This window comes from Ostrinia nubilalis, chromosome 13, assembly GCF_963855985.1.
Source record: "Ostrinia nubilalis chromosome 13, ilOstNubi1.1, whole genome shotgun sequence".
NCBI classification, from domain to species: domain Eukaryota; kingdom Metazoa; phylum Arthropoda; class Insecta; order Lepidoptera; family Crambidae; genus Ostrinia; species Ostrinia nubilalis.
In genome coordinates, this window is record NC_087100.1 from 8,748,229 (window position 1) to 8,764,690 (window position 16,462).

Genomic DNA, 16,462 nt, shown 5'->3' on the forward strand with positions numbered 1-16,462 from the left:
GAAGATGAAATGTTAGAAGACGAGAGAAGCTCAAGTTTTTTTAAAAGTGGATGAGAGGCATTCTGAGCGACCTTAGCAAAGAAACGGTCGCTGAGGTACTGCCTACGCAAATAGAGGGGAGGGTCAACGCACTCTACTTGTAACGCATTTATAGGCGAAGATTTCATTGCTCCCAAAATTATGCGTAAGCACTTTGATTGTGTTTTGGATAATCTATCAAGGGCTGCTTTGTTACAAGGGTCCAAAAGAAAAGACGCGTAGTCAAAATGACTGCGCACAATGGCGTTATAAAGGAGCTTTTGAGAGTAAGGGTGGGCCCCCCACCAAGTGCCTGAAAGGGCGCGAATTACGTTAATTCCATTTTCCGCCTTTTTAAGGATGGAGTTAAAATGAGCGACACCTGACAGTCTACAGTCTAGAGTCAGACCCAAAAATTTGACCTGGTTGCAGCAGGGAATAAGGTCACCGTCTATAAATACCTCTATGTTCGGAGTGTGTCGTTTCCGAGTAAAGGTAACGCAACAGCATTTCGGAACAGAGATGGATAGGCCGTGGGAGAGCATCCAGTCACTGAGATAGCTTAGAGCGGAATTAAGGCGAGTAGTTGCCTCGTCTATCGATTTAGATGAGATGTAAAGGGCTATATCATCGGCGTACTGAAGGATGTTGCAGAAAGAATCGACAGCTTGGTCAAGGTCATAGGTATAAATGCTGTATAGGAGTGGACTGAGAACGGAACCTTGAGGTAGGCCTTTCCAGAGTAGACGGGGAGGGGATGTGATGTTTTGACATTTTATTGAGACAGTTCTTGCCATTAACGAGTTACTGATGAAACGAACCAACTTCTCCGAGCCACTCAGATGTAGCAACTTTTGCCTGAGTACTGGAAGTAAGACGTTATCGTAAGCGGAAGATATGTCCAAAAAAACACCCACTAAGTACTCCTTATTCTTGAAAGCCAGTCTGATGTCGGTGGTTAAAATACTAAGACTGTCCAGAGTGCTCAGACCTTTGCGGAAACCGAATTGAGACTTTGCTAGGATACCGTGAGACTCCATGAACCACTCCAGGCGGTTTCTGATCATATGCTCCATAACTTTTAGTAGGGCAGAGGATAAGGCTATAGGGCGATAGGAGTTATGTTCTAAAGGATCCTTCCCTGGCTTCGGTATAGGAATTACAATTTGTTCCTTCCAAGAGTCAGGGACGGTTCCTAGGTCAAAGAAGTTGTTGACTAGTTGAAGAAAGAAAGATTTAGCTCTAGGGGGAGAGTTAACTAAAAAGGAATATGGCAATCCATCGGCTCCGGGAGACGAATCAGTTAGCCCACTAAGGGCACAAAGGAGTTCGTCAGCAGAAAAAGGGGAATCTAAATTACCAGTTGGGGGAATAGGCACAGAGGAGCTGGATGGGAAGCAGTCTATAAAGGGGACAAAAGGAGGAGCTAATTTATCTGCAAATTCTTCCAACCAAATAGAGGGATTGTTTGAGGGAGCGTTGGATGGAGAAAGGGATTGGCGGTACCTTCTAATCTGCTTCCACACTACAGAAGAGGGCGTCCTGGGAGACATATTCTCGCAGAAACGGGTCCATCCTAGCTTTTTCTTCTGCGATAAAAATTTCCTTGTCTGGGCTGCTGTCTGCTGGTAGAGCAGAAAGTTCTCCATTGTCATAGACCTGTTATAACGTTTTTCCGCCTCTTTGCGTTTCCGAATGGCAGCTGAACATTCCGCATCCCACCAAGGGGGGGAGGTCTTATGTGTAGGATTCTTTTGAGGGAAATGTTCATCTGCTGACATCCGGAGGATGTTTGTAAAGTGTTCATACACTGAAATTGAATTTAAAGGGGAGATTGTGGGAAGTGAGTCTAATTTATTATTTACTGATACTGAGAAGGCTGACCAATCAGCATTATTTAATTTATATCGTAGTAGAGGAGGGGGACGGACGGTTGGGGATGATTTATTAGGGATAGTTAACAAAATGGGGAAATGGTCGCTGCCAAAAGTGCTTTTTAAAACATTCCATGAGAGAAGTGACGTAAGGTTAGGAGAGCAAAAAGATACATCCACGGCGGTGGCTGGATTTTGAGATGGGAGGCATCTTCTAGTTGAACAGCCGTTGTTTAGGACGCATAGATTTAGATCGTCAAGGAGGTCTAAGAGTAAAGATCCTGGGGAGTCCGTGTGATAGGAGCCCCATGCAGTATTGTGAGCATTAAGGTCGCCTAGGATAAGGACGGGAGGAGGAAGAGCCAGAATGGCTGTACGCAGTTCATTAAGGGAGGATGAGTTAGGACGGGGAATGTAAACGGATAGGATTGAAAGGTCGAAAATTCGCACAGCCACGGCATTAATGTCCTGGCTATGCGAGGGAAGAGGGAGTTGGGAATAGGAGAGGGAGCGCCTTACAAGAAAGGCGCTTCCTGCGTATCCATCGTTTCTATCATCCCGGAGACATGAATAGCCAGATACACGGAAGTGTGAATCCGGAACTAACCAGGTCTCCGAGACGGCTATGAACGACGGAGAGTATTTATTGATTAGGTAGGAAAGTTCGTGTTTTTTTCTTCTAATGCTCTGACAGTTCCACTGAACCGCCTGAATTGCCATTGTAATTAGATATCTGAGAGATTTGGGAAAGTTTTTGAGCAACGTTGGACGGTATACTGTCTTTGTGTTGGGTAACAACACGGAGGATGAGGGTTAGGACAAGATCTAAAAGGTTTATGTCGTCTGAGAAGGACGATGGAGGATTGTCGGTAAGGGCGCACCCATTAGGAAGGCTAGAAGCACAATTGCCAATAATGGCCTGGTGTGCCTGCCGGTCGTAGCCTTTTCCTAACGGCGCGTGAGAGCGGGGGGAGCGGGGTATGGTTTTCTTGTAGGAGAGAGGTAGGTGGGATGTTTGTGAATGGAGTGTTTGGGATGGAGAGGGTAGGGGTTGTGAGGATGGGGACTTTGTTATGTCGGCATAAGACCTACGAGTGGTTGGGTACATGGCCGAAGCCTCAGCGTAGGAGATATTATCCTGTGACATAGCAATTTTAATAGCTTTTTGTCTGGAGTGCTCTGGACAGGATTTGTTAAGAGCAAAGTGAGGTCCTGTGCAGTGAATGCATGTGGCCTTTTCTTCGGTAATATCACAGTTATCCGCTGAGTGGGGTTGCGTGCAACGAAAACATCTAGCCTTCGACCTGCACTGGGCTTTGACATGGCCAAAGCGGCAGCAGTTGAGGCACTGAATAGTTGGGAGCTGGTATGTCTCAACTGGAATTGAGTTATGGAACAGAAATACTCGTTTTGGCAAAACCTGTCCCTTAAATGTCACGACTACCGATTGGGTGGGGACCCAGGACGCTTGCCCGTCTGTGGTCACTTTCCTGTTTAGACGGCGGGCTTTTAGCAGGATGCCACATCCGTCAGGAATCGTCAATGACTCCGCAAGCTCTTCCATTGGAAGATCGGAGGGGATCTGTTTAATGAGGCCCATACGGGTCACGTTGTACGTCGGGATTGTTGCTGAGTACTTGCAAAGGGATAGAATCTCGCTACTCAAAAATTTGTTGGCAGCACTGGCAGATGTGAACTCAACAGAGATTCTGTTTCTCCCAATTTTTTTGATACCATCGTTGATCACGTCCTTAATTTTGTTATTGACCAAAAATTTTCCAAACCTAATTGGCTGGATGAAAGTTGGGGCATTAGGCTCGGTTTCGATGCGGGACACGTGGACAATAAAAGGGCCTTTGTCAAGGTCACTGTAGACTTTTGGTGCGATAACAAGAGATGGGTGCGTGTACACCGGTTGGCTGCTTGGAGATGACATTGCAGCAGAAGGGTTGTTGGATCTCTTCGCGGGTTCAGAAGGAACCTCCGAATCCAGGCGGCGTTTTGTTGCGGCTTGGGAAAACAGTGGTTGAGAAATGTCCATTGAACAGGAGGCCGGATCCGGAGGATCCGGGGGATCGGGAGGAGTTAATTCCATTCTACTTACTGTTTTACCAGATAAATCCGTCACCTGTTGTTAATTATTAAAATAACTAAGCTTAAAATTGAGTTTTTTTTTTGTGTTAAACTACGTTAGAATTTGATTTTTCCACTTAAACACCTGAAACACGTGTTGCCACTGTCACATGCGGCGAGCGAAAACATCACAAAAAACTCAAGATTCCGGCCGGGCTGTCAAACTGACACTTATTTTTTTAATTGTTTTTTTTTTTTGGGTTCAACTTGTTCGTTTTTCCCATGAAGCTACAGATAAAAATGGAGGCCACACTCCGAATAAGCACAAACTATGTATCACTATCTCGCTCTCTGTGGGCAGACTCTCTCTTTCTAAATAAACAAAAAATATAAATTTGCTCAAATTCAATGAAACTCAATGTAAAATCTTTATTTCTTGACATAGGTATCATTAAAAATGATAAGTGTAAATACTGGTAAAACTTTTTAGGAAGAAATTACTGTAAAAAATGTGAAAAATGTTTACAATGATCCAATGTCGGAAATCACGAAATAAACACTTACGCGTGGAATCTTATGTCACTTCCAGGACACCACGTACTACCGCAACCACGCACTACAAAATTTTGCACCATTTCTTGTGATAAAACAATGAATATTTCCTGTAAACAATCTCAAACGAAATTAACTGCATAATAAACAAAATAGTAAACAACCGCCATGATGGGCCGGATTGGGCCGATGTTGCCACATAGTACCGATTCCCCAGGAATTGGGATTGTAATTCCCTGATTCGCCAACACATTAAGCCTAAATGGCCGACAATTTTGTGATTTTTTATTTAACTAGGTAATCTTAGTTTCAAATATTAATTATTTATTTGTTTTATTAGTCATCCTAAACTTAATTACACGATGCAATGAATGATATTAATATCTATCCCTCCCTTTCTCTTGAGTTTCAGTAAAGATGTTGCGCTTTTTAATCCAGTAGTAATAATAAAAAATTATACATACTTACTGGATCCAATTTTTGCGCGCGGGAAACAAATCAAATCATCCTGCCCCCGTAAAGTTCGAGTCGAGGTGGCTGGATCGCCACGTGCGGTAGGTACCTACTTGCTGCGCGTCGTTTTTTTATCCAGGCTATAAATCCACAGCTTTCATATACATAACTAGCGGCCGCCCGCGACATCGTACACGTGGATCCCGTTTTACCCCCATAAGGGTGGAGTTTCATAAAATCCTTTCTACGTCATAACATCTGCATGCATGCCAAAGGACACGGTTCATATATTTTTGGTCCAAAATCCAACAAAAAAAAGTGCTGTATTCTGACAGAATACGTCTGCCTTAGCATTTGTTACTATGGCACCAAAGCTGTAGTGCTGTGCGTCGAGTATTTGAGATCTAAAAGTCATCGACGCGACGATTCATACATTTTTTGTTCAAAATCAAAAGTGTCGGCCAATAAAAAAATAGTGCAGTATTCTGTCTGACAGAATACGTCCGCCTTAGCATTTGTTACTGTGACACCAAAGTTGTAGCACCACTGTGCGTCGTAGTATTTGAGATCAAAGTCATCCACGTTTCATATATTTTTGGTGCATAATCAAAAAGTGCTGGCCAAAAAAAATGTGCTGCATTCTGAGAGAACACACACGGCAACTTCGCTCTCGGTACTAAAGAAATAAACCGACAGTGACCGACATACGCGGGTGGAGCGCGAGACCAGCGGTGAAGGGTTGAGGGAGGGTTTGTGGTCGGTCTCCGGTTCAAGCCAAGTCAGTCGGCCACTAAACTCCTCGTCCTGTCATGTAACACTGTTGAAGCCGAGACCATTAAGGTGTGTCGCCTGCTAGGGCAAGATCGTCTCCAGTTTCCTCTCCTCGGTGATGGCCAGCGGGCCGGGGGCGCCCCCACCTGCTTTGCACAGGTCACCAGCACCGTCGGACGGGAACAACTGTGTGCTAAGCTGCTCCTCCGCCCCCCGTCCTGGGGGGCTTCTAGGGCCGGGAGGGGCTGTGGTAGAGAAGGCTTTGTCCGGAACCCCAAGGCAAGGTACTTCATTTGTTTTAGTAAATAGTTTATCTCGTAAATGTTAAAAAGACAGACTTTTAGAACTCAAATACCGTGGTGCTACAGCTTTGGTGCCATAGTAACAAATGCTAAGGCGGACGTGTTCTATCAGAAATATCAGAATACAGCGCTTTTATTTTTTGGCCGGCACTTTTGATTTTGGACCAAAATGTATGATGTCCTTTCAGCCTGATCCGTCCAGTGGTTTAGCTGTGCGCTAAGATGTTTTTTATAGTTATTTATTATCATTGGTTGTGCGCTCTTGGTCAATAATCGTACCGAACCGTACACCGGTGTACGGTTCAAAATATCACAAAATTAACTCTATCTCCTAAACCAGTGTTTTTCAACCTGTGGGTCGCGACCCTAACGCCCTTAGTCAAAACCACTTTTGACTGGAAAAATCAGTCAAAAGTGATATTGACCAAAGGCATCAATCAAAACCACTAAAAACGATTATGAGTTTTTAACATATTATTATTGTATATTAGATAAACATGTTGCCAGTAAGTGCATGTCGTGCTATCACCTGAATTGTGTGGTATGAAATGGTGTATTTCCCTATGTCATTTGCCGACAAACAGTTAATTGTTTTAGAGCTCATTTACGTTGTATAGAGTAAGCCTACCGACCTCTCGTTTAATGAAAGACAGTGAGATCTGTGTCTGTGATCAGAATCATTGACGAGACCTACCTACAGCTTTCGAAAAAATAAACAGTGATCTTAGTTTAGATTCTTTAGATTGTGTAACAAATTGTGTATTATTTACCAAATAAAAAGAATGGATTTCCATTTTTTTTTCTATTAATATAACTGAAAATAGAAGAATAAGTATAGTGTCATTCTCGACAACGAGCTGGCACGGTGCGCTGGAGTGGTAAGCATTGTGGTTGAAACTTGAATAGGTAGCGCACCGCCTGTGTTTGAGTCAAGCCATTTTTTGATAGATTTAAAAAAAACTTCACCGTCTTTTTAGTTTTGGTCTATATTTTAATCCCATTCAGTGAAATATAATATTTTCAATATTACGAAACTTCTCCATTATCGTTACGTACTTACTAATAAGGATATACCTAGACTCCTTTATAGCCCAATGACTTTAAAGGTTCCCTTCTTCGCTTCGGTTTGATTTACTATCAAAAATACTGTAAAATTATTTAATAAATATTTAAAACTGGTGGTGAAGATACACTATAAAAAATTAAAACGGTGCAAAGTAGGTAGGTAGGTATAATACGTACCTAAAGATGACCAAACCCGGTACTCTGCCCTACCTACGTAGGTAACTACCTATTATATGTTTTTTGAGGTAGTGTTATAAGTAGCTAGGTAATTAGTTAAATGTATGGTAAGTAGGTAGTTATGTAGTAGGTCCTTAATTGGTGTCTTGTAAAATTACTTGTCACTGTAATTAAGTTGATTGTTGTTCCGGGCATGTTATATTTATTGTTGTAATAATATGACCGAATGATTTGTTTAATATTTTATATCGAAAAGAGAATATTTATAACCATTTAAGAACGTAAATAGACATTAAAAGTAATCAGTACAATAAAAATTTTAATTTCTTAATAATTATGAGACGGGACGTTAATACACTGATCATTAATATTAATTATGAACTACTTTTATAGCCATAATGCACATTGATCACTGCAGATTAGGTAAACTATGCAAAACACAATTATATTGTCCAAAAAATATATTTTATTGTAGTAGACAACACGAGGACGCGCGCTCGGCGCCCAGCCTGCGCTGCGCGCGCGTCCCACAACAACGCTTCGCTATCTACGTCCAGCTCTCTGTTTTAATAATTGGAATAATTTATTTAATAATTACAACGCTCTTTTATCTGTCCGTATTTTAACATTAGGTATAACTAACTTCGTCTTGTATAACTTGGTGTAAGAACAGCCTTCAGGAATTGAAATAAGGTGGCGCAATATACGCCTCACAGCACTGTTTCCATTTCTACTCGTGTCCGCTCTCTGTAAATGAAAAGAAAACTCCAGTAGAAAAAAAATACTTATAGATTCTAGTCATAGGTACTCTCTCATCTGTGTTATCATTCTAGTTAAAATACTTTAGGTATGACTTTCCCGAAAAGTTCTTAATTCTATGATTCAAGTTTCAATCAATTCAAGCAAGGAATCCCTCTATGTATACAGTGTGAGTCACGTTAAAGTGTACATATAAAAATAGATGAAACTAGACCTATTGTTATCGACAAAAAAGAGGTCAAAAAATTTTTGAGATTTTTTTTTTATTTTTTATAGAATTTTTTTTTTTCCAATTACTTATTGTAAAGAAAACGTAATAGCTTTTAAACTAACCGGTATATCCTGATAAAATAAAAACAGAAATAATGCTAAATAACAGGCGATACTAAAAAAATACATACAATACACAAAAAATGCCAACAAGTAATAAAAAATGATACTTTTTGAAAAAAATCTGCTTAAAAATTCGTGTTTTTTTGGTTATTTGATAAATTTCTCCAAAAAATGCCCCTATAACAGGTAGTTTTTATTGTTGTGTATTATTTTCTATCGTATTATCTTTGTAAAACCAAAAATTGCATGTCTCTATCCTTATCACAACATTTGCTATGATAGTTTGAACAAAGGCCTACCACAACATTATTCTCCTCTACAGGTAGGGACAATTTTAATTTTAACTAAAATGCTTATTTTACTTCGAAATCTTTTGTTTTTACTTGAAATCTAACTTGTCTTTATCAAAATTACAAATCTAGAGCCATTTTCAGTTTCGTTGTTAACGAAGCGTTGAATAGCGCGCCCGGAGAGGCTTAGTTCAAACGATCATAGCAAATGTTGTGATAGGGATAGAGACATGCAATTTTTGGTTTTACAAAGGTAATACAATAGAGAATAATACAAAACAATAAAAACCACCTGTTATAGGGGCATTTTTCGGAGAAATTTATCAAATAACCAAAAAAACACGAATTTTTAAGCAGATTTTTTTCAAAAAGTATCATTTTTTATTATTTGTTGGCATTTTTTGTGTATTGTATGTATTTTTTTAGTATCGCCTGTTATTTAGCATTATTACTGTTTTTATTTTATCAGGATATACTGCTTAGTTTAAAAGTTATTACGTTTTCTTTACAATAAGTAATTGGTAGAAAAAAAATTCTATAAAAATTTAAAAAAAAATCTCAAAAAATTTTTGACCACTTTTTTGTCGATAAAAATAGGTCTAGTTTCATCTATTTTCATATGTACACTTTAACGTGACTCACACTGTATAGGTAGCTTTTATTCCAGTTTTTGAAATTTCACTCGGGCGAAGCCACATAGCCGCGGCAAAAAGCTAGGTTTATTTACAACTTCTCGCGAAAATTAGATGGGCGAATTATGATAATTACCCGACTGCGCCAGAAGGAGGGTTATGTTTTTTAATACTTACTACTGTTTAGCTTGAATATCATAATACTTTTAGCGAATATAATAATTTATCGAAATGAGATGGTGTCGTGACCGTTCTTATTCTTACTGTTTAATTCCACACATCAGTTTTAAACACAAGTTAAACAAGTTTGCCCACCCAGGTTCGAAGTTCGGTTGTCGCACTGCTTAGAGTTGTTTGCTTTGAGGACCGTAAAGTTTGCCCTAGTTTGATTTGGTTCGATGTTTGGACGATTGAATTACTAGAACCACCTGGACACAACACAAGTCTTATGGGTAAAATATAAATTAGGTAAAATAGGTAGTTAAGTAAGTATTCTATCAAGATAAAAAAGTAATGATCCAAGCCATTAAGGTTAGTAAACACTTTCGTTATCGAAGTCCTGAGTAGGTACAAATCTCAATAATCAATTATTTTATTGGTAGTTGTGACCTTGTGAGCTTATATAGTTATAAATCACCTATAAATCACATTGTCTGGTTTCTCGTCTCGTAATCACAGTATATACTTATATTATCTACTGTGTCGTAATTCATGAAGATACAGTTTTTTTTTAAAATGGGGGCTGAGAATAACGTTTAAGGAGAGTCATCAAATTAAACTTTCGCGTTCCATAACAATTGTTTTAAAGTAGAGAAACACGGGTATAAATGCGTCATTTTTTAATGAGTATTTTGTGGCTTGACGTTTCGACTGTGTTGTAACAGCAAGCTGTGAGTTATGTTTAGGTAAGTACCTACTCGTAAAAGTCGTGCTATGACCCGTGTTTCTCAGTATTAAAAAAACAGTCACCAAAGCTCACCTTGCGCGTAAGTCGCCGCAAGAGAGCGGACGGTCGAGGTCTGGCAGGAGGTCGGCCGGCGCGTGCAGCGTGCGCGGGCGCGTGGCGTCGTGCGCCTCGCCGCCGGCCAGCAGCGCCGCGGCGGACGCCAGCCGGCGCGGCGGCGGCGCGAGCCCGTGGGCCGCCAGCGCCGCCGCCAGCTGCCGCGCGCGCGCCACTGCTGCGTCGCGCTCGTGTCGTGCGCGCCATACCTGTGTTAGAGGAAACGACATAAGAAATTACGGCTCCTTATACCTTTAGCGCTCCTGCACACGAAGCCGCCACCGCGCCGACGCGTCGCCGCACTCCTACACTGTTAGATACGCGCCGCGTAAAGCACACCACCGCGTCGCTCCCACACCGTTAAAGCATAATTTTAACGGTCCACTATACTGTTGTTAGTATACAGGGCAGTAGCGGCGCGGCAGCGGGTATTACACGGCGCGTATCCACAGTATAAAAGCACGGCGACGGCGCTTATGGCGCTGTGACGCGCGCGCCATACCTGTGCAAGGGGAAACGACTACAAATTACGACTCCATAATGTAGATATAGTCCTGCACACCGTATAAGGATACGGTTACTTATTTGTAACATGAAGTTAGATATTTGACGCGTCCGATAACAAAATACGAGTAAATCATTCTAACCTGCGCTGCACAAACTGCAGAACGACAATGTCCACGACCTCCAGCTCCAAATCCTCGGGACGCCGCCTCTACTACGGCTCCGTGGAACGATAAAGATTGCCCTGAAATCATAAAATGTGAAAATAAAAACTGTAGAATAACAATGATTGATGATGTGTAGAGACTACGGTAATCCATCATGGAAAATGAGAGAAGGCTATCCCCGAAGATACTTAGATCTTAGACATCCACGTACAGCGAAAGTACAGTGCATGGATTTAGCAACTAGAGAGACCAGAGATAAACACGAAGAGGATAATAATATACCTAACGCATAGGTTTATTACCCATCGAGAGAGAGACAAGGGCGCAACACGAGCCCGCGCTAGAGGCGGCGAGGTGCGTCCGCATGTAGCGGAAGTACACGTGCTCGAGCAGCAGCAGCAGTGCCGCGAGCAGGATGCCGGCCATCAGCAGCAGGAACGCAGACAGGAACTGCTCCAGGGCCAGCGGGTCTGACGACTTGTGCTCTTGTTTATTTGGCTTACACGTACCGGTCATCCAGTACCTGCAACCAGTAGTCTCATTAAGAGGTCTTAGTTTACTCATAAAAGTAGTTTAAACTTAGCGTAACGCTAACGCCTTAGCTAACGGAGATAAGTTCTATACTACGTATGCATTTATTACGTACCTGCGTAATCTTTCAAGATCTCCATTAGACCGTAAATCAAGTAGCCTTTTGTTGAACATACTGAGATATTTAGAATTACGAGTAAATGCTAATCCGTAACCCGACATGGCATACCATGAACCTACAGTCAAAAGTCTGCAGTCTTCGTCCTACAACACAAATAGACAGCAGTAAAAATATTTATCAAATAGGAAATCTAACATTATGTACCTATTAAGTAACTGAGTAATAGAACTTACTTGAGACACCAAATAATCTAGCACAGTACCATCGTAGATAAATGCATCTAGCTCCCCTGTTAGTACACTCGTAACACCTGCGCTCACTGTGCTACGGTTGTACCTATGAATGTAATAAAAAAAATAGGCAATGTGATTAACAATGATTGTTCAAAGGACCAAAAATTATACTTATACATCTAGTAGATCTACTTACTGGGTCATATAGGCATGTGGCTCTGAGAAGTATTTGGCCAGGGTGGCATCGGTGTGTGACCAGGGCACTGTTCCAAATTTGAGTGCAGGCCTGTGTGTCAGCGGCCGCGATATCCGAGGGTCGTCAATGCCACTGAGCTCGTGAAACTCTTCTCGAGTTATCATGAACGCGGCTAAGTTAGCAGTGTAAATAGCAAGGAACACCACAGCGAACATAGCCCACATGTTAGTCATAAACCGAGCAGTAAACCCTCGCGGTGAGTCGACGTGTACAGATGCCTGTTAAAATTTATTGATTATACAGGTTTGTTCTAAAAAATTGTCACAAACAAAATTGAAAATGTATTTTCCTACCTGAAATAGAACTGCCCATACAATCCAATACGTGCGGCAAAGAGAAAAACGGTTTTGTGGTACACGTTTTGAATTGTGCCCAGTAGAGCAGTCAAATCCACTTGGTGAAAGCCATTCGAAGAAGAAGATTGAAAAAGTAGCTGCTTGAATTGCGACGGCTCCAACGAGCATCCATGAAGCGGTGTCGAAGGGTTCAAGGAATGCCGTGGGTGAAATTATGCCAGTACGTTTAGCGACCACAATAGCCACGCCTGTCTCCATGAAAGGCACGCTAAAATCTACAACAGCTTCTCGATCGGAATTTATTATCAAAGATGTTAACACCTGAAAAAAGAAATATTAGTTATCAGTTATGCAATAACTGCAATAAGCCTGTAAAATATTGGTTTTTAATTGTAACTGCACTTACCATATCCGTTTTTTTATTGACTAGATCTGCTATAAGTCCATTCCATTTGCCTTGATGGAGCGTTCCCCAACGACCGTCTTCGACTCGTACCAGCTCGTAAGTGAACCCCAGTTGTTCTGCTAATTGCTGTAGCAAGTCGATGCAAAATCCACTGCAGCATTGATATAACGAGCTGTTCCCGTGCGCAGCCCCTGCTTCTAAGCTAAAAACAAAAGTAAAACGTTTCACAAGCGTCTTACACGCCCCTGTGATGGCAAAGAGATCAAATTTTACATGCAACACAGAACTCTTCAATTATTTAGGCCAGAACAAGGAAACATATTAAGAATAAATTATACCCAGCAACATCTACTTCCGGAGCAACTCTGCAAATGACTCCCCGGTCTAACGAACAACGACCGCTGACAGGGTCTGGTGGTGCGAGGTTTATGTAAGGGGGCTCTTCCAAGAACGTAATGCGCATGTGAAACTTCTCGGGCACACCTTGAGGTGGCGTATGTAAGCCACCGGGCCATACAATGTCCTTGATCACAAGGCGTTCTTTTGGATAAGAATTCCACGTCCCAATTTCTTCCCATACCAACTGTAAAGAAGACAAACTTTTAGTTGTATGGGAAATACATGTGTTTCAATTTTGTGTTTTTTTTTTGCTGTGTGACTAAATTGCTGCATTAGTCACTTACTTGTTCTCCAATCGCAGGTCTGAGATTCATGATTTTAAGCTCGGCAGCCCGGAGTTCACCATCTGGAGTAAATTCGATGTTAGGCCTGCCCGCTTCTCCGTCCACGCTAACGTTGCGTAAATGCCGATAGAATCGCTCGCCAGTCGACCACCGCGCTTCACCCGCGCCTGCGCCGCCACAAGATAGTCGAGTCCCCAGGGGATGCCTTATGTTCTCAACATCCGAAATATACGATTCAACGCCGTAAGCGAACACTTTTACGGCCGTTGCGATTTCAGCAATCAGCGACGAACTCGACGTATCAAAATGTACACCTGTAAAACATTTTGTAAGTTTGTAATTTCTTATTATTTTTCTATTAGCTATTAAAGGGATTAGGGACTTACCAAGCATGCCCACAGGAAACTTATTAGGTTGTTGCATTGAACCAAGAACACTCTGCGTAACGATCCACACAAAGTTTTCTCCTGTGAGATGAAGGTCGCCGGCAGTGGACAGTATGTCAGCAGCTTCTTCTCGAGTGGCGTAAAGTAACATTACCCGAGCTTCGCTTGTCACCAACTCGTTCAAATCTGACGGTCGTTTTACTACTACCGCATTCAATATTGTAAATTTGAAGCGATCCTGAAATATCATGATTAGGGAAATAGGGATAAAGATCACGCTGAGTCGTACATGAGAATCAAAAAATTCAATTGAAACTTCAATATACCTGCAATGCTGTGACCCTTTCTCGCACCGCTTGTATAAAATCGTCGTGTCCAGCAATAGCTGAGGTAACGACGCTAAATTGATGCCACTTATATCGTTCTAAAATAGACAGCATAGCCGCTGTTTGGTGTTCTATGGAGGGCGCCAACTGAAGACGCAGGGATGCGTGTGACGCCCGTTTTTCTAGACCGCTATTGTCTGCGTTCCACGCTATGACCTTCAAGTATGAGGTAAGAGGAAGGAATAATATTAATCAAGAAATATTTGATTAACTCTATTTTTACTTAAGAAAGTTAAAAAACTTACAGGTATTCCAAGATATCCCGCCAATTGTAAAAAATACTGAGCAGAGGCAGTAGACCGTCCGTATTGTTCATGATTCATAAGATAAAGAATGGCCGACACGTTAACCGCCAAAAATTCTTTACAAAGCGAGTCCAGAATAGCTGGAAGCAACAGAAGTAGGATTTAGATATAGAATGAAGAAACTACGTTTTATCAAACTACGTTTGTTTAAAAAAAACGAACTTACACATTGGACTAGGCGTCAGGCCTTGTGTAGAAAGCGTAACATTTAGACGCACTTGCGAGAAGAGTTTTAGTTTGCGCGGCAGTTTAGATAGTGCTGCCTTTTCGGCTTTCGTGTAGTCGCGCGTGCCGAATGCCTTGTGCGGCACGACGAGCGCTGCCGTGATGACAGAGGGCGGGCGAGGCGGCGGAGGGGCGGGGGACGTGCGCGGGCGCCGCAGCCCGTCGCCGCCGCCGAGCCGCACGCCGCCGCCGCGCACGCCGTCGCGCCCGCCGCCGCCCACGCTGCCGCCGCCGACCTTGATGCCGCCGCCGCGCTCAGCCGCCGCCGCCACCGCTACCGCTGCCGCCGATAGCGCGCCCAGCGCCGCCAGCGCCATCAGCGCTGTGCGCGCCTGCATCTCGACTTTTGATGCTAGAACAAATGTAACTATATAAATTGATTGTTCCAGCTATCTTCCAGTAGAATTATATTAAATTAGAATAATTTAAGACGTGTTTTACTCAATAGAAGTCATTATTTGTAGAGCCGTATTTGGTCTCAATAGCTTATCCCTACTATAGTATAATAATGAGTATTGATTGTCCCTACTAGAATCCAGCTTAGAACTAACAAAAAGGTATTATCCCGTTAGATATTTTAAACATAAGTTATTTTATTAATACTTATAACGTGTACCTATCTAGTCAAAAATCTCAAAATTTTACCTACCAACTACCATTAGCTTTGTTTGGCATCTGCTAGCAGCTTTAATTGGGGTAGGTATGACCTAGCTACGGATATGCTACGAGTACGTGTTACAGGAACATGGCTACAAACTTTACGCTACGTACGGGCTACGGCCAATGAAAATCATAAAACAGCGCCGTACTACGGGCTACGGATGTGTTACGTGCTACAGAAATAATTTTGACTACGACAGAGCTATAATATGCTACGGCTACTGATATATTCAGCAGCGCCGTACTACGGGGCTACGGATATGCTACGGTTGCTACGTCAGCTACGTGTTACAAAAATATGCCTACGGACAGAACTATATGCTACGGCTACTGAAATCATAAGTTCAGCGCCCGTACTACGCGCTACGGATATGCTACGTTGGCTACGTGTTACAAAAATATGGCTACGGACAGAACTTTATGCTACGGCTACTGAAATCGTAAGTTCAGCGCCCATACTACACCCCACGGATAATAATATGCTGCCTACTGACTGTTGCTACGTCAGCTACTTGATAACAGAAATATGGCTACAGCAGAGCTTTATGCTACGGCTATTGAAATTATAAGTTGTCGCCGTACCTACTACGGGCTACGGGTGAGGCTACGGAATGCACAATAATACTACGAATTTGGGTAGCTAAAAAAAGGGATTTTTCTCTGCTACGATCAGGCCTATGAAGAATACGAATAAAATCCAAAAATGGAGTTATAGTTTTTCATCTCACTAAACATATTGCAGATTTGATTTAATCAACCTGGTTAGTTGATAGGAAATAAAAGCAGCCAGTGCATTCCGCAGCATATGCTGTAGAAAATCAAAGTACATTAGTACACTATTATACGTAGGTACCTACTTAAGTATGTAAAACAGTAGATGAGTATTATTTCTCTCCTTAAAGTTAGCTGGTCGTCACTCTACCACCTCCGTCGACAAAGTCATGAATAAAAAATATAAAACTTCTACTTTGTTTACATTCTTTATAGTCCCGACGTGAACTACG

At 42.0% G+C, this 16,462-nt stretch overlaps 1 protein-coding gene across 1 annotated transcript; it reads right to left on the reverse strand.

Annotated features, from left to right (window-relative positions):
* Window positions 1-7,720: 7,720 nt before the first annotated feature.
* LOC135077579 (glutamate receptor ionotropic, NMDA 2B) lies at window positions 7,721-15,136 on the reverse strand. The gene is made up of 15 exons (XM_063972130.1): window positions 14,740-15,136; window positions 14,514-14,653; window positions 14,209-14,424; window positions 13,883-14,120; window positions 13,497-13,810; window positions 13,152-13,396; window positions 12,814-13,015; window positions 12,405-12,728; window positions 12,052-12,329; window positions 11,856-11,958; window positions 11,617-11,765; window positions 11,273-11,493; window positions 10,947-11,047; window positions 10,279-10,508; window positions 7,721-8,032 (listed from the first exon to the last, which is right to left on the reverse strand). The coding sequence occupies exons 1-15, from the start codon at window positions 15,134-15,136 to the stop codon at window positions 7,996-7,998; spliced, it is 3,195 nt and encodes a 1,064-aa protein (XP_063828200.1). The 3' UTR covers window positions 7,721-7,995.
* Window positions 15,137-16,462: the final 1,326 nt, after the last annotated feature.